The 26,209-nt window shown below is 40.1% G+C and overlaps 1 protein-coding gene across 3 annotated transcripts in view; it reads left to right on the top strand.

Annotated features, from left to right (window-relative positions):
- The first annotated feature begins 3,949 nt into the window (after positions 1 to 3,949).
- PHACTR1 (phosphatase and actin regulator 1) overlaps positions 3,950 to 26,209 on the top strand; it is a 646,873-nt gene continuing 624,613 nt past the window's right edge. Inside the window, exon 1 of one of the 3 annotated variants that reach the window (XM_078687609.1) lies at positions 3,950 to 4,242. In XM_078687609.1, coding sequence (XP_078543735.1) covers positions 3,957 to 4,242 — 286 coding nt within the window. In that variant the 5' untranslated portion in view covers positions 3,950 to 3,956. The remainder of the gene's footprint in view (positions 4,243 to 26,209) is intronic. The other 2 variants (XM_078687610.1, XM_078687611.1) reach the window with 2 other exon arrangements.

The raw sequence follows: 26,209 nt of genomic DNA, 5'->3' as shown, positions 1-26,209 counted from the left end.
AGGCCATGCCGTCATTAAAAATTCCGGGTAGACCCGGATTTCCCAAAAGTTGTAATTTTGGGTGGTAAAAAGTAGTCTTGCAAAAGGCTAATATATTAAAACCTATTTTGATTGTGTCTCTGGCAGTCTTGAATTTCACCTGCTTAAAATAATTGGGGTCACTAGCTCGTAGAATAAACATGTTTGATTCAAATTTTAACATAAATAGATGGAAAAAAATGGGTCATTGCTATTAAGTAAAGACCGAAGTCGCTTAATAAACGAGGCCCAGAAATATAATTTAACGTCTGGGAAGTTAAGGCCGCCCTTGTCCAAGTTATTTTTTAATAGTGCCAAAGATCTACGAGCTTTTCGAAATCCCCATATAAAACTGCTGAAGATTTCGTCTAATTGTTTGAAAAAAGAATTATTCAGTGCTAAAGGGATTGAGCGAAAAAGATAGAGAAATTTGGGCATAACCTTCATTTTAATTAAGTTGATTCTGCCGATTAAATTCAAGGGGAGTTTATGCCATTTTTTTAGTAACAAGGAAGTGGATTTGATTAATTCGTTATAGTTGATATGGTTAATTTCTCGTATTTTAGAGGTAATTTTTACCCCAAGATAAGTGGCAGTTTTGCAAATCTCTGAAACCGCCGTCGAAGGTACCTAATTAGCTACAATTTGCGTTGATTTATATTGAGCTTGTAGCCAGAAATTTTTCCGAATTTACAAGCCTCCTGAGTAATCCCTTGTAGTGCTTCTATAACATCGGGGGAATAAATGGCAATATCATCGGCATACGCCGTAATTTTTAGTGCATATGAACCAGATATAAAAGGTGCGATTCGGAGTTGTGCCTGAAGAGCCTGTAAAAATGGTTCCAAAGAAAGGGCAAATAATAAAGGCGATAGGGGGCAACCTTGACGGGTTCCACACCAGATATTAAAATCTGAGGAAGTTAACCCCCCATAGCCAATACAAGCTGAAGGGTTATCGTAAAGTGCACGTATCCCCTTTACAAATTGACCCCGAAGTCCCATCTTTGTCATGACGCACCAAAGATAGTCCCACCCCACTCGGTCAAAAGCCTTTTCGGCATCAAGCAAAATCATACCGAGTGGGGTGGATTCCGTCTCAGTTACGTCAAACGCCGTTATGGCCATGTTAACGTGAATGGTAGTGTCCCTCCCAATCACGAACCCGTGCTGTTGCGGGTTAACTATTTTAGGCATGAGGGGGGCCAATCTGGTTGCTAAAATTTTCGCAAATATTTTTGTGTAGGTGTTAATCAAAGAGATGGGTCGATATGACCCCCTTTCCTCTCTTGGTTTGCCCTTTTTAAGGAAAAAATATATTTTGGCCCTGTTCCAAGAATTGGGAGCTTTTCCAGTTGCCCCAATTGATTGCATAACTTGTAATAATAAAGGTGATAATTCCTCTAAGCAAGTTTTATAGATCTCAACAGGGATAGTGTCTTCCCCTGCAGCCTTCCCAGCAGGTAAAGAAGCAATGGCTTGGCTAAGCTAAGATCTTCCTTTTCATGTGAAAGCTAGTGATTCTTATATATTTAAGGTTACATTGGCACTCAATAATATATCTGATATAATCCATAGTGCTTACACCACATAACTGGTTCCATTATTAAACCTTGCTTTGTTGCAAATTCCAAAATCAGTCCAAATGTGTCCATGCTGGTCTTTATTTTCTTTCTCGTCCATAAAGTGAATTTGTAGCAACATATCTTTGAAAGTTCTCGCTCTGGCATTAATTATTAATTATCTTTGTTTCTTTTGCTGCTTATGTATCTTCATTTCTTAATAAAAAGTCCAATGTTTTTGTAAGATTGTTCTTACATTCCATCTGTCTGTATTAAATCTTGGTATGAATCTGAACTTTTCTTTTTTTTAAATATTTTTTATCTTGGTTAGATGTCACTATTTCATATCCATTACTGTATGTGTTCCTTGCCTTGCTTTATTTAATATATGGAATTGATATTCCCGTTATGTGAATCTTTCTATGCTTCCATCTATTTTGGTTTAGTCTGAACAGTTTTCCATATGGCATGTTCCACTTTTAGGAAAGATGGTGGAAACATTTCGCATGGAGAACATTGTTTGTGTTACTGCACCAATTATTTTTTTTAATGGTTTGCTCTGCAGTAATATCGGTCAAATTGTGCATCGTGTCGATTGACATTTATTCAAAATGATAATTTCTAAATCAAAATTCAGAAAATTTCCTAAAGACTTATGGACTTTGAAAAAGTACACACTTTCAGTACCTAAATTGGTAGTAAGGTCAAGATAAATATGTGCAGAGACCCAATGATTACTTTTCAAAGCAAAGGCCTGCTGAGTGGATGCCACGGACAGGGGCACTTTCGGACGAGGAGCTTTAGGCCATTCTTAGTAGGCTGTTAGAACTGGGGGACTGGGTGCAGGGCATGGCAGAAGGCCATACTTTCTGCTCAGAGGGCACTAAGCACTGCCTTGGGCCACGCCCAGTAGCAGTGTCAGACTGACGTATGGTAAAATACACACAAATTATGTCGGACTGGACTATAGGGTATTAGGCAATGCCCAATGGGCTGGTCAGACAGGTCGGGGTGTGGGACGGTTTTCTGGCTGTTTATCGGCCGGTTTTATTGTCTGGTGGTCCATTTTTCTGATGACATCCCTGATATTAAAATAAACAGTGTCTGCAGCCTACTATACAGTGTATCTGTACAAGTTACAAAGGGGGCAACTTTTCAGTTATTCGATTAAAAAATGGTGGCCACTTTTATTTTGATGCCCGGGCCTATTTTCTCTCCCAGACAGACCCTGCCCAGTAGATAATTTGGGCAAGGATCAAAGTATACATGATAAAAGCACAAAAGGTCCCTAAAAAATGTTTGTTAAAGGGAAGTTTTGGCTTTTTTTTCCGAAAACAATAATGTTTTGCAAAACACATTAATTCCCATGAGACTTCAGTTGAGTGTAGTTTATTGAAACACTCTGAAACACGCACCTCTCCTAAAAGTTTACATTTTTGGATAACCATACATGCATAACTCTCTCTCCCCAGAACTGAAGGCCAGTCTCTATGACTCGAGGCCGTAGAGTATTGCCAAAGCCCGTGTGCACTAATTTCTGAACAACTTGAAATGTATGGGTGTAATATAGTAGGGTCACACCCCGTGCCCAGGATGAAACATGCAGGGGTAAATGGCTTGTACTGTCGAATTTAGTGGCATACGGCTTTTTGAATGGGATCTCATTCTATACATTGAATTTAGAAAGCTATGATGCAGATAGGGGTAAGTATGTCTCTTGTTCGGATGTGTGTGTGTACATATGTCGGGGGGGGGGGTTGCCACGAGCAGCAGTGAGGTCGATCATGCGAACCTGCCTTAGAAAGGCCCGAGGCTGACAGGCTTGGCTGGACGAAACACCTGCCTGTGGAACATCTGCTCAGATGCGGTAGGAGCCAGAAAAATACGCAATTTTAATGTGGAAAGCCTAGTGGTGGGAGAGGGATTTTGTGAAGTATTTCATTTTCTCACTTGCTTGTGAAGAAGCTGTTTGGAATCAACATGATATAGCCCAGCACACGTCAGAGGGTATCATTTCCCTTGACCAACCTGAAAACTCTGCTTGCTTCCTGTCGGTTCTGTGCTTGCCCGTGGGGTTATCTCTGCAGCAATAAAACGAGGGTCTGTCTCTCGTGCAGCCACGGGGAGGGTCGCGGCTGTCACAGGTGTAGCGTAGCATCGGTGCCATTCATTTGCTGGCAGCATCGCTTTGCTCAGATTGGTTCTCGCCGCAGGTTCGTGGAGGTCACTGAGACTTGGGGTGGGCTCCTCCCCCGCCCCCCCCCCTGTATGTGTGTGTGTGTGTGTTTTTCTCCTAATCCCGTGTATGTGTGAGCGCGTGGATGCGTGCGCGCGCGCCGGTGTGTCAGATCGGCGCTGAGGCTGCAGGAGTGCACGGATGGCGGATCTCACACAAGCCAGGCAGCCCGGGATGTTTTCCTTCTCCTCCGCCACCACCGCCGCCGCCGCCTCCCCCTCGCCGCCGGGCGGCAGGGAGGGCTGCGCCCCAGACACGGGCGGCCAGGGGAAGGCGCGGAAGAAAGCCTTCTATCTGGTGAGGATGAAACCGCTGAAGGAGCCCAGCACCAACAACAACAACGTGTCCTTTGTCATCCACTGTCACATCGGCAAGGAGATCAAGCACATTTGCAGCAACTGCAGCCGCGGAGAGGAGGCCCGGGACGGTGAGCGCTGCGGGCGGGTTGATGATGCTCCGTGCAGGGGTTGTGTTTATCTGCCTGGCGCGTGTGTGTGCGTGTGTTTGTGTGAATCCATACGTACAATGAATATAAACAACCCTCATTACAGTGCGAAGCGACGGGTCTGTGAATGTGTTTCTGATCTGTGGGTATGAAAGCCAGTGCTTGCCTGTGTAGTTTACGAGTATTTTTACTTTGTGTGCGTGGAGTGTATATATGTGTAAATGGACCTCGCGTATGTGTGCCCGTGTACATGTTTGTGGGTAAATGTGTGTGCTTGTGGTCAGTACGTGCTTTTGCAGTATATGTGTGTGCTCGTGCATGTGTGTTGTGTGCAGGGTCAGTTATGTCTGGAGTCAACGGGTGTCGTTATATAGGTGCGTGTTTCTGTGCATGTGTGTTGTGTACAGGGTCAGTTATGTCTGGAGTCTTCGGGTGCAGTTTATATGTGCGTGTTTCTATATGTTTTAGGTCAGTGTGCGTTAATATGTGCAGCCCGCTTATCAGTGTGTGTTGTGTGGAGGGACGTGTCTGAGTGCGTGTGTCTATATGGAGCCAGCTTGCCAACGTGTGTCATGTGGGTGGATAGGGCTCGTGCGTGTTTTTGTGTGGAGTTTAAATATTGAATGGATGTGTGTTTTGAGCCTGCGCTTGTCAATTGTGGTGCGGTTGGGGTGGGGGGAGGAGGGGGGAGTCGTGTTTGTTTTTTACAGAGTGCGTGTGTTGAGTTGCTCTGTCTGTATTAAGCTTGTGCGTGCCTGTGTTGTGTGGAAGGGGAGGAGTTGTCCGTGTTTTTTGTGTAGAGTTTTCTGTTGTGTGGCTGAGTAGCTGTCTGTGTGAACCTGTACTTGGCCGAGCGCGCTGCCTGGAGGGGGTACAATCGTGTGTGTCTGTCCGGCGGGTCTGTGTCTGTCAGTCTCTGACAGAGGGTGTATTTACATCCTTCTAGTTCAATGCATAATGCATGCGCCCGTCAGTCGCTGGGGTCTTGCGGGTTCTTTCACCGGTCAGTTCTTAATGAGCGAGGACTGGGGACGTGAAGATGACCACGGGGTGCAGGTGTTGTGCACGGACGGCTCTGGTCAGCCGGAAGCCCGTCTCTGACATTCACTTTAATTGGAAAACGGCCCCTGCAGCTTTTCTCTTCATTATTTGCCAACCTATTTTGGCTGTTTTTCCAATCTCTGTGTTGTTGATGCATTAACTTTTTTTTTCCTGCACCTACTGCGGTACAATGTTCCCGGCCTCGGAGTATTGATGTTTGGGACAGCGGTTTTACACTGGGGTGAATCCTGAGGGGACGCTGCCGTGCAGTCAGCACAACACTGGGCCGCGGTGGTATCGATCCGCGGTTTTTATTGGATCGTGGCGTGAGCTTTTCGATCAGCTCTCTCTGTATCACGTGGCAAACATGCTTATTCTCTTTTTTAGAAGAGATTTTAAAGACCAGGCTTTTTTACCCACAAGGCCACGGCAGTTCTGGGAACGTGAAATGGGGGAAACCGGTTGTGCGAAAGAAAATAGCACTGCTTCTAAATCGCTGCTGTCAGCATTTGCAGAAAGCAGAAATGGAGAGCGAGGCCTTGGACGCGCTCGTGCAGAGTACCAGGCCAGACGTCATTGCTACGTTCCTGGCTATATTGTTTTATATTGTGTACACTATCTTAGTTGTTATGGGTATTTTGCTACATATTCGTGCCCCCCCAGTGCTTGGTGTCCTGGTCTGAGGGGCCGCCTCATTTCTTGAAGGTCAGCAAGATGGCCCCCTTGGGAAATGCTATTGTTTACTGACGGACCTTTCAGCTGTTGTGGGTGGATATGTGTTTGCCCTCTCCAGCTCTTTCGTTTTTGAGTTGACTTGGTGCTTTTAACAACCGCCCCTTGGCCCGCGTCGCTGGCAGGGCCAGCCAGAGGCCCTGGTTGAAACTCCAGCTTTCCCAGCTGCACGGAGGCCGACGAGGAACCTCCAAATTCTGGAAACCTGCAACTATCTGTGAATTTGTTGTCTACAGCGAGCTCGCCTCGCCTCTGTCTCTCGACATACACCCGGGTCCTGTCCAGTTAAGCGAAGGAGCATAGCTGTAATAGTGAAGCAGGTGCAGTGCACCGGGGCCTGGAGAAGTGGTTGACCCAATCCACCCCAATCAGTATCTGGTTTTTTAACCACCAAACTGGTGGATTGAGGACCAATTTTCTCGCTTGCATTGGGCCCACTGCTCTTTTGTCACAGCACATTTAATAAAAGGGGGGGCTCCCTGATGGCTTTTGCACTGTGCTGTCCTGCTAATGTGGTTTTACTGGAGCTGCGGTTTATTAATCTGTGGAGGAGTTGTTTTAAGATAATTCCAGTAAAAATGGGAGTGCTTGGCGGAAATGCTTGGAATGCATGACAATTAATGGCATTGTGTGTTTTTCGTAATCTCTTGTTAATGTGGTGAGCTAATGATAAGCACAGCTGGGCTGCCTAATCTGCTGACACTGACCTTGCTAATATTCTTCAGAGATAGTGTTTTTTTGGATCAGGGACACCATGTTAAATGGAGTAACAGGCTCCACATAGGACAAACTACATGATTGGTAATTTTGATCAGGAAACACTGGGTAACCTCAGAATGTCATCTCGCGCAGACTGATAAGGCTCAGTCTCCAGCCGCCCTGACATTTATATCCTCAGTCCTACTGTGAGTCTCATGTTGCTCCCTGCTCCGCTACCATCATTCTACTCTAAGTAGCAAATTACAAGACACAGCGGTTTGGCCATAAAAAGGCTACGTTTTTCGTACCTAACACATTAGCTTATGTACAAACAAACTAGACTAACTGTAGTATGTTGGAGTTCCAAGTCAAGGCCGTGTTCCGTTGATGTCAACGTAATAAACCACAACCAAAAATCAGTGTTGAATATTGAACAGTTGTCCAATATGGCCTTGTTCAAGATGGCGGACTAACTTACAGTGTGCTGTGGAATACCCGTCCCAGTAGGAGTTACTAGTGAGCAAAGGTGGGATAGGCGTACATTATTCCGTCATCTTCTCCCAAGAGCCCTTGCGGGCCACCACCCATGTAGTCCTCTACATTGTCACCCACTGTACAGTGTTATATGGCACTTAAAAAAAGGGTTCAGTAAGATTCACACATTGACCCAGTGGTTCCAAAACTGTGTGCCGTGGCACCCTGGTGCGCCATCAAAACTAGCCAGGGGTGCCATGCACAGAGTTTGGGAACCACCAGTAGCCAATTAGGGTGCCAACTGTTAGGCTCGTTTTGCTCTGGCCTACTACAGCTGTTACCAGCGTTAGATGATACATCTGAGGATATAGGGAACCAGCTAAGCCTTTTACCCAGGCTGGAAAACTATGAAACCACCACATGAGACTACCACATCGTGGCTTTTTACAGTGTTTAAAGAGTGTTGCTACTAATACTGGGAAGAGTTTCATGACTGACAATTTCTAAGAAGCCTTTAATTCTACACAAACAATATCACTATTCTTGAAAGCAGAAGAGAAAATTGAGCATTTTGTTCCGTGCCGTTTGTTTCCCAAAGCAAAAGATAAAGTTGCATTGGGGAATCCGATATCTTTTGCTGTTCGCTATATTTGCACATTGCTCCAGTTGTCCAGTTCCTGTGTCTAACTTCTGCAGTGAAGTTTTTTAAAGGCAGCAAATGAAGTATATGCAAGGCTCCATTAATTGTCACAGATCAGCTGGGCTTCTCCCAGATCGGTGGGGCCATCCTGCTGTGAGTGCAAGCAGCTGAAAACGGTGTACAGCAGACATGATTATTGAATCAGCTGCTGGATCTAAAATACCTTTTTCTAGAAATCTGTTTCTTGTAGTGGGGACAAAGGCTACCTGCTCTATTTACTGGAACAACAGACAACAACCACTAAGGAAGACAGAAACAATGGAAATGGTTTTAACATTCAAAATAAATATTAAAAGAAAATAAACCTACAATATGTGTGTTAATCTGCCTCGGGGCCTTTAAAAAATGATTGACACACAAGTTCCCAATTTCAGTCATACATGTAATAGGAATTCAATGATAATAGTAATTCTAAAAACACTTGCCTTTATTTGGATTGAACAGAAAGCTCCAAAAGGCAAACGGTATGTATCCTGAACATATCATTGGCTTTCTTGGAAGTCATATCTTCTTTATATTTGATACTTGCCATTCCTAAAACTGATGTGATCGAAGATGGAGAAATTATTCCCAGGGCTACGTTGATGAGCATCACAATGTGACCAGCATGATATGGACGATAGGCCAGATGTTGAATGAATGCATATATTTATTCAGGGCTTTGGCAGACTAAAGAGAAAATGACCATGGCTACTTTGGTTGCAGTAAAATCTGTGCATGTTAAACTGCATGCACCTACCTCCTTCCAGCAATTCTAGATGTACAGGTTCTCCCACAGAAATACTTCTGGCATGCTTGGTCATAGAAATGCAGGCAACACAAACAAATCTAGAACACTCCATGACTTTGAGAAGACGGCACGTTTAAGAGGAGGTGTGTCTATGTGGATGGCTATCCGAAAAGCCATGGAATGGGGCACTGTTGGCTTCTATTTCTTTGGCATGAGGGCTAGACCTGCAAAAAACTGGACGCTAGTTCCCTGTGGGCGTGGTCTTCAGTTTGTGAGCGTAATTCTGGGGATGGGCGTGTTTCCATGCTTTCAGGCCATATATGATTATAATTCCTTTATCTGCTTCATCCCAATTATTTTCAGGGAGAAAAATGGAAGTACCCCCGAGGCCGATCTTCCTACCCAACAAAATAAAGTAACAGCCAGCAACCAGTAGGTCAAGGGAGCCATGGGTTGAAACAGTTTGGCAACCCCTGCATTGACCCATTAGTTACCGTCGGCGTGCCATGAGCAGAACGAGAGGCTTCCAGGGGCTAAAGGTATTGAAGTGATTTAGCTCTTATTGAAGAGCAGTTTGTGGGAGGGGATTAGCAGTCAAACTCCTGCACCTATTAACTCGACAGTCAGTCGGAGCACCCTACTGTCGGCCCTTCCCCCATTGTATTACTTTTTGTACTGCACATTGTTGTGCATTCTCTTCCTGTATCGACAGCAGGCCTGTGCCCGAGGTAGCAGAGTAGGCACCCGCTTTCCTTTATTTACCAAGCATATTTACCAACAGTTCTAGGAGGAGGGCGACTCAGCAGCTCTCAAACTTGTGGATGATTTGAGTTTGCCCAAATGAATTCCATAACATAACAGTGGAATTCCCTTAATTTTTTTGAATTTAATGCTTGATGGAAATTGTTTCTCCACATCACTGCTCCACTTATGCTGAATGAGTTGCAGCAAAACTACTTTCTAGCTGTTGGTGCATAAAGGCGATTGTACTATGAAAAGTTTTCTGCCTCAGGCATTTGTTTGGCAGAGTGTCCGGCACTGATAGGTATAAAAAACATCCATTTTGATTTATTGAGCAAATGGAGGATTAACTTGGTGGTTCCTTTTGGATTCTTTCAAACTCTGTTATTGCTGCCTGGTATGTTATTCTGTTGTTTATTTGTTGAGTTATTTAGTTCTTCTAGTATCTGCCATTATGGGGGCGGGGGGAGGAGGAATGTACTTCACTTGTCATTCAGGCTGACTCCATGACTGATGTGTGTATTTTCCACGTGAGTGGACATCCCATTTTAGTTTCTGAACCGAATAACATGGTAACTGACAGTATTTGAAATCGTGAACACATTTAATAAAATGCATACCTACATCTGCTGTTGGAACAGCCTGTGAGCACAGTTGCCCCTGATGGAGCGAGATAGAAAACAAAATTTTGTTTAATCTCGTGAAGTCATATTTCCATAACATGAATAATAATATTAATGATTTGTGATATGTCGTGCTAATACAACTTAGATTAAACTTTACACATGGGGGGACTAACATGTGTGCTCATAAACGTGCATAAATGTTGCATCTTTTTGTTCGTGCAAAATAATAAAATAATTTATTGTTTTCGTTTTTGTCATTACTAACTGCTGCAAACTTAAAAGAAGCATGTGCTTGTTTTGCTTTTCCTTGTCTGTGTGATGTCATTTCTACTATTCTAGGTGCATATGAGTCTCATGGAATAACGGAGACTGGTAGATATAAACGCTGCTTTATTTGTTTGCATTGGCTAGGTAACATTTTGATTAATCGGGTGGGTTAATTAATTAGTGAACCATGGGGTGGATACAGAATCTACATTATTTCTTACATTAATACTTTTCTTGTGTTTGTTTTATACTAGAAAGCTTAAGTTGCCTGCCTTTGGGCCTAGTCACTTGAGTCGCAGAAAAGAGCTGACTTGTAATTCTGCAAAAGCACGAGACGCCCATTCTGAAATAAATTAATCGTCAAAAGCTGCGTTCACAAAGCAAAAACTAATGTGCTGTCATCATTCTGTCGGACATGGCCAAGGTCGAAAAAGAACATTTTGTCAGTCCTTAACTTGGCATCCGCGGAAGTCAATTGAAAGTCAATGGACGCTGCGAGAATGACTTTATACATTTGTTGCAAACTCAGGAAGCTTCTGGTTTCACGTGGAAGAGACAATGGTCTCTAAGAAATGTGATTTAATGGAACTTTTTGAAAAGTGGGTGACATGTCACTTGTCACTCTCAGCCAATGGGACGTCGAAGATTTCTGAAAACTTTCCTTTGCGTAGTTTAGTTAGCATAGAAAGGTATAAAAAGTCATGCCCTTAGGGATGGGCTGGCTGCTGCTTTCTGACTTTCCGATGAGGGTGAAGTGCTGACGGACTTTGCGTGGAGCACGTAAGAATCCTCAAAGAACTTTTCTTTAATTTCTATCTATTTAGCTCAGTTAGGGAATTAGGTTTTAGAAATGCTAAACTTTAAATATTCACTTTGATTTTGATTTACTTGCTTAAATCGTATTTTCTCTTATTTCTTTACAATCATGCTTGTCTTATTGCTAATAAAATTCATTTATAAAACTATCAACTTATATACCATAATTTAGTAAATAAAATCTTACTTTTGACAAACAAGCTGGTCTTGGTTATTCAGGAGTGTAGGTTACTATTAGCTAGATCACGTCGCCAATGGTGGTCGTTTAAATGGTCAAGTTTTATTCTAATGATAATATTCTTTCCGCAGATGTATAAATATGTATATAGTTTGTAGATAATGTGTATATAGATTTAATCTGACCACCTGATTCAGTAGGCCCAAAAATATGTCAGGTTTATAAATGGGTCCATATTTAGTATAGAATTTTGTTTATAGGTTATGAAGTTGGGTAGCGTTGTTTATGATATATTTTCTATAGGCCGCTGGATCAATTCTCTGGTAGCAGAAATTGATGGTTGCTAAGGGTAACCAAGGTAATATGTCGGTTGCTAAGGGTTACTAAAGTGTTATGGTATGGAAATAGGATCGATGTTTTAACACATGTTAAGTTCGTTTTTCGTGCTATCTGTAAGCTATACCGGTATAGATTGTGTGGCGAGAAATTAGTCACGCAAGCCATCTGTTCTGTTTGTAGTGATATCGCCGAGTATCACAAGAGGTATCGCCGTGTACCATAGTGTTGTCGCCGAGCAGCACAGTTTTAGGGCTAGGTCTGAATCTTGTAAAGTGAGGGTTTGCTAAGAAATTAAAGCAGCATGAGAATAGGGACAAAGCGCCTTCCATAAAACTCACTGTGATAAGAATATTAGTTATATCCGAGCTTGAGTGAAGGGTAAATTAGCGTCGGTGCATGATTATCTATAAACAGGTTAGAGTCCTGTACGGGTACATGTTTCATATCTATAAACAGGTGAGAGCCCTGTACGGATAACGTCGTTATTTTGCTAACGGTGCATGATCTCTATAAACAGGTGAGAGTCCTGTACGGATTTCATGTGTGTTTGAAATTAGGGAAATTTCAGTGTGAAAGTGCGAGTTTGATTTGTATTTTATGTTCAAGTGGAACTCTTAGAACTTTCACTTCGCGGTGGGTTCAGAGCAAAGCGAGTTCATAATTATACGTGTTAGAAGGGTGGGGTAAGGTTACTCTACTGACAATTGAATATTATCCTTAGTGTGAATAGCGCCGTCTATTCCGAAGTGTGGATACTTGAATGTATGTAAACTATCCTAAATAGTGAAACGAACAGATGTTGTCCTTATAGTCATCGTTAAGAATTAATTTACACTGAAAAGTGTTCTTAAAATGGCGCTGTGAAAAGATTTTGTGAAGGAGGGGTAAGCACCAGGAGTGAGAAACGAGAAACCGCAGCTGCTGTGTACGTCACAGAGCCGCGCTGGGATTGGGTGACCTACGTCACAAACTATATTCTGATTGGCTCTTGAGTCTCTGACGGCCTGTGAGCTGATTGGTCCTTCAGAAAAACTCCAATCTTATTGGTTGAGCAGAAAAGTGACGTAGCTCAACTGTCATTGGCTTGTTGGTGTGTTTCGCGCACGGATTGGTTGTTGTACGGAACATCCCGGAAATATTTTACGAACGATTTTGTGAATTAGATTTAACTCTTAAAAATGAGTTATCATTTTAAACATGTTGAGAAAAAGCCAACATTATTTCAGAAGTTTAAGAATTTATTTTCACCTGACAAGAAAATCGAAACGCGAGGTGGTAAACTACTTCATAAGTATAAAACACCTGCAGCGTATATGGAAGGTGAATATGGATATCATACTGTCTTATGGTTCGATAGTTGGAAACGCTATACTAAAAACGACGGTGTTTTAACTTGGCCTGATGATGGTTCATTTAATGTAAAAGTCTTAAGAAATTTACGAGAGAAAATGAATGCTCTTGTCCCAAAACCGAGACCAACTCAATTTGAAGCTTTAGTTGAGTGGGAAGACGAGATGTATCAGTTACAAAGAGAAGCTAGTGGAATTAAAAGACCTTCTAAAAATCCATCTTGGAAAAGAGAAACTCATGAAGATAGATTGCGAATGTGGAGACAGGGAAACATGAGTGATGGATTGTATTTGATTCATGAAATGGTAATGGGTACTCCTACAGGGAAATCTATGGAAAGTGAATCTGAGGATGCAGTTATGGAAGAAATATATACAACTGCTAGAAAGAATCAGCCTTTGAGACCTCCTAGATCATGGTCTACTCCGGTGGTTTCTACTGAAACTTCACCGAGTGCACCTCCAATTAATGAAGCTCCTAAACTTTATCCAAATAATTGCGAAATCATTGAAACTCCTAGAAGACCAGAATTCGAGAATGCTCGAAATGAAGGTAGACATTTTACAATGGCTCCAAGAGCAAGAGAACCTCCAAAAGAATATATAAGAGAGGCAAGAAATGTTGAAGATGTTGATTATAATGAATATTTAAGATCAAAAGAAGAATTAATAAAAAGAATGACAAAAGGCATGGAAGCTGTGACAGTTCCAGTAACAATTGGTCCTGTTCAGCCCGTATTTGACCAAAAGGAAACAAACAAAACTGGATTAACTATTCCTTTAAATACAGAAATTCAAAAGGCTGCTGAAAAATTTTATTCAGATTTATCTGAAATAAACACTTCTAAATCGAGAATGCCTGATTTAACCTTTAATGAGGATTTATCTCCAAAAACACCAATGGGTGCTATATCAGATATAGGGAGTCCTGAAGTCAGGGTAACCACACCAAAACTTGATGTGGCCAAATTAAAAGCGAATATCGAAGAATTAATAATTGGAACAATTGGTCCAGATAGTTTAAATTACTATCGAGATGATGAACTACTGTTCATTTGCAAAAGCATTCAGTGGAAAACGAAAAACAAATATGATCAACTAGAGGATCTAGCAGCTGAACTTGAAATCGATGTGAGTAAACAAAAGAATTTTGCTAAGCATTACAGATTAGACTTTTCAGAAAGTGACATTGAGAGTTTAAACTCAATGGGAAGAATAGTTCATATTAAAGATTTGATTGTCTATATCAAAAAGCTAGGAGAACTGAACAAATGGAGAGTAAAATGGACGAAAAAGAAGGAAGATGAAAGATTGGAAAAATTGTCAAAACAATTTCCAATGAGAGAAATTGCAGGTGGAGGATATGTTCATGTCCCTTGGTCGAGACAGGACATTCTGTTATTCACAAATGACTTTCCAAAATTAAGGGAAAAACCAGTTGAGTGGTACAGGCAAGTCGATAGATTCATCAAAGTGTCAAAAGTTCTGTGGATTGATTTAGATGGATTTTTTGATATTGTTGTTCCATCAGATCTTTGGACAGAATGTAAAATATCGATTAGTTGGCCAAAAACAGAACCTGAGAGAATCAAAGAAACAGGTGCTCCAAATCCACTTGTAATGGATTTCTATGAAAAAGTAATTGTTTGGATGAAAAACAAAATTCCACCCAAAGAAGTCGATTGGGTTAAAATAGAAAGGACAGAACAGGAAACAAAAGAATCAGTTCATTCTTTTTATGAAAGACTACTGTTAATCTTTAAACAATACAGTGGTTATGAAAAATTAGATGAAAAAGACATGAGCCATTTTGTCTATAGATTTGTTTATGGACTAAAACCTGAAATTGGAGAAATGATCAGAAATAGTATTGTCGGATGGCAATCACTATCTGTAGATGATATTCTAAGAAAAGCAAAGTATTGTAGCGATGAAATAGAAGTAAAACAGAAGAAGCTGAAGGAGAAAGCCATGTGGGCTCAGGTAAAGGTGGCTGAGCAACAGATTGCCAGCATGGGTAATAAGAACACTAATTTCGTTCAAACTGGAAATACAAACCAGATACAAGGAAAGTTTAAAAATAATAATTTCCCAAAGAAATTTAGCCCAAAGATTGAGGAGTTGAAGCAAAGATTACCTTGTTTTAATTGTGGCGAAATTGGACATTGGAGAGACGAGTGTCCTCATCCTCCTAAAAACTTAAAGAATCCCTTATTGAATCCACAGATGCAGAATGGTGTTGACCTGCAGCGACAGCTACAGATACAACAGGGGTTAAACGAATTTAATATTCAGCGACAGTTACAGCAACAGCAACAACAACAGGTGAATAATCGTCAAGACCAATTGCCACAACCACCTTTTCCGAATTGTGGGGGAGTTCAAAAATATAATCCAAACGTGGGATTTCAGGGAAGTGAACAGGTAATAAAACCACAAAAACAGCAAAAGCAGCAAAGGGTTCAAATGCAAAATGCTTCACAACAATTTTTATTAACAGAAAGTCAAGACAGCGATTCTGATGATTATTGTTGACGGTGCCCGAGAGAGGAGGAAGAGTGTGTTGTTGGAGCCACTCTTGAGGTTGACCAGTCTGGTCCTTTTGTAAACGGGAAAGTTAATGATGTAGACATCACTTTTCTAGTGGACACTGGTGCTACCCGTTCTACTGTTAGATCAGTGGAAATTGAAAACCTACCTCTCTCTGGGGATACCATCCAAGTTGTCGGAGTAAGTAATCAACAAATTAAAACTGACTTAACTGATCCAGTACCAGTTGAAATTGGAAATTACAGAGACAAACACAGATTTGTGGTTTGTAATAGTAGTCCAGTAAATCTATTAGGCAGAGACATCCTATGTAAAATGAATTGTAGAATATATTGTTCTCCTGATGGAGTTGAGTTACAAACAATGGAGGAAGATGGTCTATACAGAATGACAATGATGATGATGGAAGCAGAAGAAACAAAATTGTTTCCTGCCTTTGAAGAAAAAGATTTACCTGAAGAACTCAAAGAAACAGTGAAATCTGAAATATGGGATTTTACTGGAAATGAGATGGGTCTAATGAAAAACGTAGATCCAGTAAAAATTACATTGAAACAGGGAATAGAATTTCCAAACACTCCACAATATAAAATGAAAACAGAAACAATTGAGGGTATTACACCTATAATTGAAAAATTAATCAAGCAAGGTGTATTAAAAGAAATGGAAAGTAGCTCTTGTAATTCACCAATTATGGGAGTTAAAAAGTCTAATGGAACCTTTAGAATCGTACAAGATTTGAGAAAGGTTAATCAAATTGTCGTTCCATGTTGTCCTGTGGTTCCAAATCCAGCAGTAATTCTATTTCAGATTCCACATGATGCTGAATGGTATACAGTCATTGACCTTTGTAATGCATTCTTTACTGTTCCCTTACATCCAGACAGTTATGAAATTTTTGCTTTCAGATTCCAAGGTAAGACCCTTGGATGGTCAAGAATCCCTCAGGGCTATACAGAAAGTCCTTCAATCTTTAACGAATTGTTAAAAAGATCATTAGAAGACCTAGATTTACCTGGCAGGTCTACGCTAGTGCAGTATATTGATGATTTGTTAATAGCTGCAAAGACAAGAGAAAATTGTGTAACAGACACAATAATTCTGTTAAATCGCCTTGCAGAAGAAGGACATAAAGTGTCCCCAGCAAAACTACAGTTTTGCAAACAAGAAGTAAAATATCTTGGTCACAGAATTGCAAAGGGAAAAAGACAAGTAACAATAGAGAGAATAAAAATGATTCAAGCAATGTTACCACCAAGAACACAAAGACAGGTCAGAATGTTCTTGGGAATGGTTGGTTACTGTCGACAATGGATAAGTGGATTTTCAGTAATTGCAAAACCACTACAAAGACTGACAAAGTCAGATGTAAAGGATCCAATTATTCTCAATGATGCTGAGATGGACTCTTTTGAGAACCTGAAAAAGAGCTTATGCCAAGCTCCTGCTTTAGGTATGCCAAATTATGAGAAAGATTTTGAACTGTATTGCAGTGAGAGAGAAGGATGTGCATTATCTGTGTTAATTCAGAGACACGGAAATTTAAAGAAACCTATTGCATACTTCTCTGCAGTTCTTGATCCAATTGCTAAAGCATTACCAGGTTGTTTGAAAGCAGTTGCAGCTACAAGTATCAGCCTCGAACAAAGTGAGGGGATCATTATGGGATTTCCTGTGAAAGTTTTTGTGCCTCATTCAGTTGAAATATTACTGACAAGAGGTAAGACTCAACATTTAACAAGTAGCAGATTGACAAAGTATGAGAAAATCATATTAGGAGCAGATAATGTTTCGATTTCAAGATGTTTAAATCTGAATCCTTCTACATTACTGCCTGATTCTGAAATTGTTGATGACATTGAAACAGAACATGAATGTTTAGATGTCATGGAATTCTGCACAAAACCAAGAAAAGACATCAAAGACAGACCTTTGTCTGAATCGGATTTTGTCTACTTTGTAGATGGGTCATGCTTAAGATCCGAAGGAGGTGTCTTAAAAGCTTCATATTCAGTTTGTACAGTCGTAGATATTGAAGAAGCATCATGTCTTGAAGGAGTTCGTTCAGCACAAGTGGCTGAATTGATTGCTTTAATTCGTGCATGTGAAATATCAAAGGATATAAGAGTTACCATCATTACTGATAGTCAGTATGGGTACGGAGTTGTGCATGATTATGGACAACTCTGGTCACAGAGAGGATACATGACATCAGCAGGATCACCAATTAAAAATGCAGTTTTCATTAGGAGATTAATTGAAGCAATACAATTGCCAAAAGAAATCGCCATTGTTAAATGTGCAGCGCACACTAGAGGAACTGATTATATTTCCAAGGGAAATGCCTTCGCAGATGAAACAGCTAAATACTGCGCAAGGAAAAATTATTCATACAATCGGGAGAGGAGTAAAGAAACTGATTCAAATTCATTAATGCTAACAACTGTTGTAGAAACATGGCATGAGATTAGAGATTTACAAAATGAAGCAGAAGATGAAGAAAAAGACCTATGGTTAAGATCAGATTGTAGACCACGTGAAGAAGATGGAGTGTGGGTTTACAAAGATGGCAGAGTAGTCTTACCAAATTGTTTGATTGCTGACATGGCCAGATTATATCATGGTCCAGCACATCTCGGAAGAGATTCTATGGTTAGACTTTTCAGAGAAACATGGTTCAATACCAAGTTTAGAACTATTGCTGAATCTTTTTGTCAAAGGTGTTTGTCATGCCAACAAATGAATCCAAACAGAAAATCAGTGGTGGGGACAGGAATAATTGGTCGAGAAGGTGGTCCCTTTACCAGATTACAAATGGATTTCATTGAAATGCCCTTACACAATTGTTTGAAATATGTGCTTGTAATTGTATGCTTATTTTCAAGATGGGTAGAGGCTTTCCCTACACGACATTGTGATTCAATTACAGTGGCAAAACTAATGCTCAGAGAAATCATCCCAAGGTACGGTTTTCCAGTCACTATTGAGAGTGATGGAGGAAGCCATTTTGATAACAAACTGATGAAGTTAATTTGCGAAGCTTTAAGCATTGAGCAGAAAATACACTGTGCATACAGACCAGAGGCATCAGGAGTAGTTGAACAAATAAATGGAACAATTAAAAACAGAATTGGAAAAATGTGTCTTGAAACAGGTATAAAATGGACTGATGCTCTTCCACTTGTTTTGATGTCATTAAGAAGTACACCAGATAAAAAGACAGGTTTGAGTCCTCATGAAATTTTAATGGGAAGAGTTATGAGGCAAGCTTTTGTACCTATAGGTAAACTGTTGAGCATAAATGACAGTGCAATTTTGGATTACTGTAAAAGGTTATCTGATATGGTAACTTCTGTGTCTAATCAGGTGGGAACTGAAGCTCAATCAAATGAAAAGGTTTTGACACATGATCTGAGACCTGGCGATTGGGTCAGAACGAAAGTACATCGGAGAAGGAATTGTCTAGCTCCTAGATGGCAGAAACCTAGGCAGATAATTTTGATCACTACTAATGCTGTAAAGTGCAGAGGATTGAAACGTTGGATACATCCTAGTCATACTATTCCAGTACCAACTCCTGAGAGTTCTGATGTTGAAAGTGATACTACAGACGATTCTGATTCTGAAGCAGAAGGCAAAACAGAAGGTGAAATAATTCCAGATTCTGAAGATCGACAAGAAAGTCGACATCTGGAAACTGTGCCAGTGAATGGAAATTTGACAAGAAAAGACTTGGAAATAATTGAAATAGATTCTGAAGGTGAAGAGAATCTGTTAAAAGGAAAGATAACTGAAGATTCGGTTGTCTCCATTGAAGACAAAGAAGCAGAACAAAAAGAAGTTTCAGACCAGGAGAGTATCGAAAGGCAGAGAACAAACTCTGAAGTAAGGAACCAAAATCCGAAATCTGGGAAGTTGGAGGTAATTGAGGAAGAAGAGGAAAACGAATTACCAAGTACCAGTGATGGAAGACAAAGTGAAGTTCCTGAAGGAGTGAAATTGCCGAATAGAGAAGTTCCTGAGTCAATTGAGATTTCAGACTACGAAACTGAAGAAAGTGACGTGGAAGGTGAAAGTGAAAACAGAAAGAAAAGGACTTGGAAGTCAGAATCAAATAATTCTGAACCAAAGAAGAAGTACGTGAGAAAAGCAGACTACTGGCCAGGTGGAAGATTGAGAGTCAGATTGATCAAAAAGCCAAAAGAACAAGTTGAAGAAATCAGTAGTCAAAAGAGTCCTGGAAAAGAAGTTGGAGTTGGAAGAAAAATTGAAGTGATATCGAGAAAAGGGAAGAGAATAATAAGACCAAATCAAAAATACAAGTCTCCTGAGTGGACTTACTTAGTAATTCCACCTGTTATTGACATATATGATAGTAGTGAAGAAGAAAACGAAATCCAAGAAATTAGTGACAATGATTGAAGTACAGAAATATTAAATTGGCAAAAGGCTGAAGAAAATTTGTTAGTTGACACAAGGTCGAAGAAAAACTGTTTAGTTGAAGAAAACTTATGTATGACATAAGGTCGAAGAAATCTTGTTTAGGGTTTTAAAAAAAAAAATAATAATTTTTAAAAGGGGGGTGTATATAAATTTAGAATTTTAAAATTTATTTTTAATTTTTTGAGGCTAAAATTAACCAAGAATGCCTTATGTTAAGGAGAGCACTTCAAAGTGTTCTGTTTTTAAAAGATGCTGTAAGATGACTCTGGTGTGTCTGCTCATTTTAGTTCTGCTCTGGTTGGTTCTAGCTGTGATTATCCCTTTAGAAATGAATAGAGAATTACACAAAGTTAACATAACAAGCAAAGCTCTGGTTAGCCAAACTAAACATAGTGCGTCTGCAAAAGTTATTGATCATCAGCCTAACATTCATCAAGATAAATCAATTGGTGATTTTTCAAGTAATACATTCACAAAGCTATTGAGTGAATATGTTAAGGTAATGGATGCAAAAGACTGCTATGTCTGCGTTAAGTTACCTGCTTCTGTTTCTGAGGGAGTAACATATAATATGCTTCCTCTCACTTATGCTGTAACATGTAGTGTATTAACTAGTTTATTTTATCAAACTGGACGTTTAGAATATTACTATTCAAATTATGATGAAATTTTTGCAAATATTAAGATTGATAATGCTTTAAATAAGCATAAGAAAGCAAAACAAATGAGAGAATTTTTCCTTGTTACTAATGAACTCACTTACGAGTATGCTTACAAGAATAATCTAACATGTAAATTAAGTGCTGAAGGAAAGAAATTTTTGAATATGGTTGAGGAGAGAAGAGCAATTTATAAGAGGAATGAATTAGTCAAGCAGACTAAGTCAGCTTTCTGGCAAAAAGAGGATGAGAAATTAAATGGCAAAATGCTTGAAAATATTGCAATTCACATAGACAAACCAGTTAGTGGAAAACTTTGCATTAGAAGAGATAATACACTTTTTGATAATTATTTTGTAGGTGCAAGTAACTGTGAAGATACTTATCAGATTTTGGGAGGTTGGGGATTTAAAGGTGGAAAAGATCCTATCTTTCCTGGGATTTATTTTGTTTGTGGTGACAAAGCCTACTACAACCTTCCAGACCACTGGTATGGAACTTGTTATGTGGGAATTGTTTTTCCTAAAGTGTTTCATGTTGACAGAGATTCAGAAGGATTGTTTAAAATTCATAATTATGTAAATAGAGCTAAAAGAGAAACTTTTACTGAAGTTCTGGGAGATATTTTTCAAGCTGTAATACCTTTTGTTGGTATAACCCTAAATGCAGGGAGAATCAGAAAATTGTCCACTATAGTTGATAGATTGTCAACTGACACAGCTGATGGATTTCAATTAGTAAATGTTGAAGTTATTGCAATTAGATCTATGGTAATACAAGACCGCCTTGCTTTAGACATACTCCTAGCAAAAGAGGGAGGAGTCTGTGGCATTTTACATGTGCAACATTGTTGTACATATATACCTGATGAAAGTAAGAATATTGAAATGTATATTAAGAATATTACACAAATGCATTCAGAGATAATTCCTTTAGAAGAAGATGATTTTACAGGGAAACTTTCAAAAAGATTTCAAGCAATTAAAAACTGGTTTCATAATATCGGAAGTTCAATTCTTGGCAAGATTCTGGCACCTTTGATTATAATAGTATTCATTTTTATTTTGACCAAAATAGGTTGTTTGTTACATAAAAGAAAGAAACAGTTGAAAGAAAAGAAAAGAATATATAAACTCAGAAAAGAAGAAGAAAGAGAAATCGAATTACAGGAGTTACATAGAGAGCGTTATGCTAATTCCAAAGATTATGCAGAAACAGACTTTTAGGTTTACTGATACAAATGAATTTGAATCGATTTCTTAGAAATTTAAATTATCAAAATTTTGAGTGCTGGTGTGGTGATTTGTTAATCACCAGATGAGGGAGTTGATGGAGCGAGATAGAAAACAAAATTTTGTTTAATCTCGTGAAGTCATATTTCCATAACATGAATAATAATATTAATGATTTGTGATATGTCGTGCTAATACAACTTAGATTAAACTTTACACATGGGGGGACTAACATGTGTGCTCATAAACGTGCATAAATGTTGCATCTTTTTGTTCGTGCAAAATAATAAAATAATTTATTGTTTTCGTTTTTGTCATTACTAACTGCTGCAAACTTAAAAGAAGCATGTGCTTGTTTTGCTTTTCCTTGTCTGTGTGATGTCATTTCTACTATTCTAGGTGCATATGAGTCTCATGGAATAACGGAGACTGGTAGATATAAACGCTGCTTTATTTGTTTGCATTGGCTAGGTAACATTTTGATTAATCGGGTGGGTTAATTAATTAGTGAACCATGGGGTGGATACAGAATCTACATTATTTCTTACATTAATACTTTTCTTGTGTTTGTTTTATACTAGAAAGCTTAAGTTGCCTGCCTTTGGGCCTAGTCACTTGAGTCGCAGAAAAGAGCTGACTTGTAATTCTGCAAAAGCACGAGACGCCCATTCTGAAATAAATTAATCGTCAAAAGCTGCGTTCACAAAGCAAAAACTAATGTGCTGTCATCATTCTGTCGGACATGGCCAAGGTCGAAAAAGAACATTTTGTCAGTCCTTAACTTGGCATCCGCGGAAGTCAATTGAAAGTCAATGGACGCTGCGAGAATGACTTTATACATTTGTTGCAAACTCAGGAAGCTTCTGGTTTCACGTGGAAGAGACAATGGTCTCTAAGAAATGTGATTTAATGGAACTTTTTGAAAAGTGGGTGACATGTCACTTGTCACTCTCAGCCAATGGGACGTCGAAGATTTCTGAAAACTTTCCTTTGCGTAGTTTAGTTAGCATAGAAAGGTATAAAAAGTCATGCCCTTAGGGATGGGCTGGCTGCTGCTTTCTGACTTTCCGATGAGGGTGAAGTGCTGACGGACTTTGCGTGGAGCACGTAAGAATCCTCAAAGAACTTTTCTTTAATTTCTATCTATTTAGCTCAGTTAGGGAATTAGGTTTTAGAAATGCTAAACTTTAAATATTCACTTTGATTTTGATTTACTTGCTTAAATCGTATTTTCTCTTATTTCTTTACAATCATGCTTGTCTTATTGCTAATAAAATTCATTTATAAAACTATCAACTTATATACCATAATTTAGTAAATAAAATCTTACTTTTGACAAACAAGCTGGTCTTGGTTATTCAGGAGTGTAGGTTACTATTAGCTAGATCACGTCGCCAATGGTGGTCGTTTAAATGGTCAAGTTTTATTCTAATGATAATATTCTTTCCGCAGATGTATAAATATGTATATAGTTTGTAGATAATGTGTATATAGATTTAATCTGACCACCTGATTCAGTAGGCCCAAAAATATGTCAGGTTTATAAATGGGTCCATATTTAGTATAGAATTTTGTTTATAGGTTATGAAGTTGGGTAGCGTTGTTTATGATATATTTTCTATAGGCCGCTGGATCACCCCTCTACTGTTTCAGTCAGAATGAAAAAGTGTTGGACTGTGGGCATGACTTTTTAACAACTTCTATATCTCACCGGTTTAAAACTCATATGATGCCTACCCTTCATGCAGGTTCCTTTATGCTCCATTTCTTCTAACTGAATATCTCCATTTGCCAGTCTTTTCTGAAGAAGTTTCCACATTTTCCTTCTACCTCAACTCCTTCATTTGAGCAACTTACGTTTCTCATGTACTCAAAGCTTCCCTCAAACTCATTCTCTTCCCTCTGCCAGCTTTCACTTACCTGGGTACTTCTATCTCCCTCTGCCTATTCCTACAACCAAACAACTCCAGTCTTCAAGGGCGATATGTATCAAGCCTTTTGTGATTCGCAAAGGCCTTTTTGCATGTTTTGGGATGTATGAAACATTCCCAAAATAAGGAATTGCAAACTTGTGCGATTCCTTATTTTGCCATAGCATTTAGGGAATCGCAATTTTACGATTCCTTAAATGCTATGTATGTAGCATTTTTGGCTAGCGAATTTAGGTTACGAATTCGCAAATTACCACCAACTTGTAGTTGATGGTAACTTGCGAATTCTTCCAAAAATGCACAATTTGGCATTTTTAAAGGCGGCATGTGATGCACACACATGCCCATAGGGCATGTATGTGCGCCATATGCACACACATGTAGATTTCAGGGGTGCAGCAGAGTGTCTTTGAGACACCCCTGAACCTTGAAATAATTCTCAAATTGCGATTAGCAAATTGCGAAATCGCAATTGGAGAATTATTTTGCAATCATTCTTATGGGCCTCCTGGCCCATAGGAATGCATTGGAAAATATTCCTTAATTGCGAATTCGCAAATAAGGAAGAGTAAGGAATCACTAAAAAAAAGCGATTTTTTTCATACATACCATTTTGCAATTCCTAAATAGTGATTCCTTAAAAATCGCTATTTGGGAATCGCAAAATACTTTCTTGATACATATCGCCCCAAGTCTCTTAAGTTCCAATAATTGTTCTGTGTTTCAATTTCTTCCCACGTGTCCTCTAATCACTGCCACCACTCTAACCTGCCCATCATCTCCCTGCCAAGTTCAGTTGTATTTTCACCCACTTTTCCATGCTTTCCTTTTCCCTATAACTTACGTAACCCACTATTTACAATCCCTGTTGACCACTCAATTACTACCTCCATTTTGACTCTCTCATGTAGGCTGTTACCTGTGGAAGGCTACCTTCAGTCCATACAAGCTCTCTCAAAACAACCTCCTCCAATCCACGTACACTAGTACCTGACCCTCATCCAAAGGCATAGCATTTGCTGCCTTTCCCCCTCCTTTACTGCCCCTGTTCACCTCTCACTCAGTTCATACGGATTAGCTTCCTTAGACTCTCACCCCAAATCCCCTTAGCTTTTTGTCCTCCGCGCTAGTCCAATTCTTTATACATATAGTAAGGAAAGGGTATCTACAGCTTCAACAGTGATGGCTTTGGATGACTTTCGATCTAGCAATGACATTGGGTTCCCAAATGTTAGTCACATATTTCTTCCGAAGGCGCGCATAAGGCAAGCTCGTCTGCGCTCGTCCGCGCCGAGTCTGGGCCAGGGGCCACCTCTCCTACATCTTATGCCAAACATCCCATAGCCTACAGTGCGGACGTACTCCATGGCATGAGGTCCTCGGATCCGGTCTGTGAGCTGCATCGCTATGAGGTAACGTCCCTTCCAGCCATTTGTCCACATTTCAACGTCCTTCTTAACCGGTGGCAGACCAAAACACCAAAGCAGGAATACCGTATGTTTCACTGAACTGCAGATCTCTGCCAAAACATAAGGTGGAAATTTTGTTTCTACTAGAAGAGCGTTCGCCGGACGCAGTATTCCTATCTGAAACATGGCTGACACCCGATTCTGACCCGGCTGTTGTAACCTCCCTCCCCTCAGGCTATCAAATCATCCGACAAGATCGTTCGGAGGGTAGAGGTGGAGGGCTAGCAATCATATTCAAAGAACAATACCACTGCAGACTCATCCCTGAAACCATTCCAGACTGTGAGAGCCTTGCTTTCTCGCTGGAGTTTTCCCCTAACCATTGCTTCTCGGGCACATTGATATACCGCCCACCCGGCCCCCCTAAACAATTTCACAATCTCTTACCAGCAATTATGGCGCCACTCGTTAGCGCCTCCGCCAACTATACCGTGTTAGGCGACCTCAATTTTCATTTTGATTCACCGCTGGATTCTACGGCTATCACGTTAGCCGAGGACCTGGCTGCGTTGCAACTTGGCCAACGAGTAAAAGCATCGACCCATGTGAAGGGTCACCTGTTAGATCCAGTGTTCAGTAACTGCTAGGACCTTGTGGTTGGGTTTCCGCTCCCCCTCCCATGGACTGACCACTCTCTGGTGCCCTTTACTTGGTCTACTCAGAAATCCGGTCCGGTAAAACCATCGATAAGACTTGCCAGATCTTGGGCACGGATACCTACAGAGGAATGGAAAAACTTACTTACGAAAGAACTTCCCCCTAACAACGAGGATCCATGTCTGGCTAACCAGGCCTATGAAAACTGGATCCTGCACTCTCTCGAATCCATCCTCCCCCTCAAGAAATCAACGGTAAAACGCCTCCATAAAACAGCACCGTGGTTTTCAGAGGCACTTAGGAACAAAAAGCGCCAATGCCGGAAAATGGAAAGAAAATGGCGCATAGACTACTCCATGGAGGAAAAGATTCGATA

This window comes from Lissotriton helveticus, chromosome 4_1, assembly GCF_964261635.1.
Source record: "Lissotriton helveticus chromosome 4_1, aLisHel1.1, whole genome shotgun sequence".
Classification (NCBI taxonomy): domain Eukaryota; kingdom Metazoa; phylum Chordata; class Amphibia; order Caudata; family Salamandridae; genus Lissotriton; species Lissotriton helveticus.
This window is presented reverse-complemented; position numbering and strand designations above follow the sequence as displayed.